The 3,604-nt window shown below is 40.5% G+C and overlaps 1 protein-coding gene across 1 annotated transcript; it reads right to left on the reverse strand.

Annotated features, from left to right (window-relative positions):
* Positions 1–823: 823 nt before the first annotated feature.
* On the reverse strand, positions 824–2,660 carry LOC119553337 (charged multivesicular body protein 5). Its single transcript, XM_037863673.1, has 5 exons — positions 2,467–2,660; positions 2,249–2,400; positions 1,811–1,976; positions 1,118–1,348; positions 824–1,054 (listed from the first exon to the last, which is right to left on the reverse strand). Exons 1-5 carry the CDS (start codon positions 2,533–2,535, stop codon positions 992–994), a joined length of 681 nt encoding a protein of 226 aa, XP_037719601.1. The 5' UTR covers positions 2,536–2,660; the 3' UTR covers positions 824–991.
* Positions 2,661–3,604: the final 944 nt, after the last annotated feature.

A 3,604-nucleotide genomic window follows, 5' to 3' on the forward strand; every position in this document is an offset into this window, starting at 1 on the left:
TTCAAGGACTTTCTTTTAAAAAGGTTTGATTTAGCACTCAACACATAAAATATATTTATTTAACATACATACATATGTACATATGTATGTATGTACTCGAGGGCGGTCCACATTTGTATGCAAATTTTTAAGGTCCAACTCTCACCCGCCTTTACGGTGCGCAATATGGCATTTAAGGTTTACCAAGTTAATTTAAATAAACTTGTTCAAGGGTCAGCGCTTTGGCTTCAAAGTTTATCTTTCATACGCACTGTGGCCTTCCGTTTTTCCATACTCGGACTTCGGATATTTTTCAACCAAAATATCGGATTTTTTATACATTTTATTACTCTTATTGATCGATATCAGAAAGTTGACAAAGTTCTAATTAGATTACATGTCGTATGAGTAATTTTTAGGGGAACCCGCAATGCACAGTTGAGTCTTGAAAAATATTTTTTTTCAGTTTTCGAATAACTTTTGTGCACACATTAATCTACCAAATGAACGGGTGTGAATGAGATTTCATGTTTTGGACCTCCCTTATGTACTAAGGATATACAACTTCCCAAAAATGACACAAGTGCCTCCTATCGACTGTCAGTAACAGTAGGCCTACTGAAACAATTTTATTGACAAAATATTTTGCGCTGCGCAAAAATCCCTAGAATCGGCATGATTAATCCGAACTTTCTAGCTTTTATAGTTGTTGAGATCTTCGCGTTCATACGGACAGAAGGACTTGGCTAGATCAACCTGGCTTTTGATTCTGATCCCTTCTTCACATTACATACACATTCACATTTGAACACCATTTACCAAATTTACCAAGTTTGAGAATATGTTAATGTGGCGTGATTTTTCACCGGCTATTTATTGAAAAAACAAATGGGTACAAAAGTGAGGCTTGAGAGGAAATCTTTGATGGCTCCATTACATTAAAATATACAAAGCGTGCCCAAAGTGTAACAAAGGATGATGAATGGAAACCTGAGAGCTGGCAGCTCCATGCCTATGTGGTCTTCAGCGAAGTGGGTATCTTGGGCAAGCCAAATTCATCAGTTTCAATAGTGCTCTGCAAGTGACAAACAAAGAATTCAACTAACTATTTGAACTACCCCTATTAACAGCTATTTACCTTTCCAGGCACAATGCTATCGGCACCAGGCTCTCGACTCGGCGCCTCCGGAGCCTTGACCACATCATCCAAATAGCTGGTATCATCGTCCAGGGCAATCTCATCACCCAAGGCATCCAACTCGGCCTGCAGGTCGTCGTCATCGACCTCGGGCATTCCGTAGGTGCGACCCAGTGCCTCCTGCACCTCCTCCGCCTGCTCAAACATATCGGCCATGTCGTCTTGGATGTCCTTCAAATAAAAATATTTAAATCAATACTCCATTAGCAATCCGCTGTGCTTATGGCTTAAGTTATTTTTCCTAATTTTTTGCTGTTTTATAAAAGTCTAATTCCGTAATTTTTTGTTCTTCACTACCTTGCAAAGCTTTGACTTTCATTATAATACCCTCTAGAAGGGTAACAAATGTTCAAGGAAAAATATTTGTTTAACCTTGTTAAAATATTTCGATTTGCGAAAAAATTGTGTTTACTCTCAAGCCATAATAAGATCGTAAACGTTTTGGTACGTAAGATCAAATAATCGTAACATTTGTGAAGCAACTTGAGAACTATGTGGAAATTAATTACAAATGAATATTTCTAATCTGCTGTAAAACACCTTAAAATTTGTTTCAAAGGTATAGTCAAAAATCTGTTAACATTTTCAATTTAAGACACCCCAATTTTTGGTATAAGTATTGAAGAAGCTTACCTCGATCTGGTCGATGTTGATTTTCTTGTATTCGGTCTTCATTTGCTTGACTCCATCCTTCATGGCGGCCACCGTGGCTTGAGTGTCCTTCAAGGACTGCGCCGCATAGTTGGCCTGTTCCATGTTGAACGACTGGTTGCGCAGAGATTCCGCCTGCTGTTCGTAGCTAAAGGGTAATAAAATCTTTTTAAGATTGTTAAATGATTACAATTTTAGGATGGGATGAACAAGTTGGAAAGGGGAAATAAATTCGATAAAGTTAACTGCAGATCATATTGTAATGGTATGTATGCAAAGAAAGTATATCAAATTAAGGATTGAATCAGAATCCACTTTAAAAAGAGGATATTATTTGATAACACTAAAAATATAAAGGGGAAAACCCCTGTGGAGCGATCTAAATCTATCTTAAAACAGAGGGTGGGGTCTTGAACCTACGCCTTCTTTTGTTTCAGCACCCGTAGGGCCTTTTGTTTCACGGAATTCTTTGCAGGACCTTCGCGCATCTTGGACATTTGCTCGCGGTATTTACGCAGCTCCGCTTCCAGTTTATTGATCTTCTCCTCGATATTTGTGGCACGAGCATCCACCTATGGTTTTTTGGTGTTAATAAAATCCATATTTGCTTTGTTTTTCCCCATGTTTTCTTCGCTTACCCCGGTTATGCAGTCGTTTAGACTTGGACCTGGTTCCTTGGGCTTGCCACGTCCAAAAAGGCGATTCATTTTGGCTAGCTTTTATCTATGGATTGCTAAATTGGACGAGAATTTACGGGTTTTCCTGGTAATTTCGTTTTAAAATTTTGTTTGATGACTAATTGTCTTCTTCTTTCTCAGACTCCAATCAGCTGTTTGTAGCCAGTGATGCTCATATCTCAAACGTTAGTCAATACTGTGTGCACTGTTGTCTCGGCTAACTTAGCGAGGGCAACCGCCTAACATTTGCATGGAACCATACTCGAAATACCTTCGATATGTTTCGGTATTTCCCCTGGTATGTACCAAAATATAACGATATTACGGTCTCACCAAAATGTTGTCAGCTATAGCCGAGACACCCCCCTAAAATTCTCGTGGGACCGTACTTTTCCACTGATTTGAGCATATTCACCACTGTGGGCAGTAAGGTGACTTCAATTTAAGCTTCGCGAGAAAAAATGTGCCACTTCGGCAGACTGCTTCTGCGGCAGAAGTTGCACGAGTTCTTGGCCAACAGTTTTTCTTGTTTCGGCCTCCGACAAGGCAACTCACAACTGGACGAATTATAAAATAATAGCTGGCATCTATTATGATGTAAGTGTTTTTAAATATTTTAAGTTTCAGATGTAGCAGTTCAGAAGCTAAATATTAGATTAGATTATTGCAAATTCTTAGCAGCTCCCAGTTGCCCACCCCAATATCCTAACCAATTTCCATTCCCTATGCCCAACCTTACCAATCGACGACGCCGTATCAACGCTGGATGTGCTGGACGAAGTGCGTAGACTCATCTAAGTCCAGGCGCCACAACTGCTTGGCCACGTCCCGCACCTACTCGTGCCCCTACTGCCATTTTATTGCGGTAACAAGAAACCCCAGTGGGCACCGAGTAAGGCGCGATGGGGACGGGGTCACGGTCTACGTGCCGGATGGCCCACATGCGTTTAAATATAAAATTAACAATCTGCGCCATTTTTCATCGTTTTCGACGAGTTCCATTTTCAAAAAGTGTCCACCTGGAGATTTGCGAGTTGGAAGGCCATGGTGGTGGCCATTGCCACCCTAGACGGAAAGTATATGCGCTTCGTCCACGTCC

Source organism: Drosophila subpulchrella, chromosome 3L (assembly GCF_014743375.2).
Source record: "Drosophila subpulchrella strain 33 F10 #4 breed RU33 chromosome 3L, RU_Dsub_v1.1 Primary Assembly, whole genome shotgun sequence".
Taxonomy (NCBI): domain Eukaryota; kingdom Metazoa; phylum Arthropoda; class Insecta; order Diptera; family Drosophilidae; genus Drosophila; species Drosophila subpulchrella.

Coding starts and splice junctions, on each gene's coding strand:
- LOC119553337 (XM_037863673.1), bottom strand. CDS start 2,535: ATGAATCGCCTTTTTGGACGTGGCAAGCCCAAGGAACCAGGTCCAAGT. Junction 2,401..2,466: donor TAAACGACTGCATAACCGGG/GTAAGCGAAGAA, acceptor AAAAAACCATAG/GTGGATGCTCGTGCCACAAA. Junction 1,055..1,117: donor ATAGCATTGTGCCTGGAAAG/GTAAATAGCTGT, acceptor TGTCACTTGCAG/AGCACTATTGAAACTGATGA.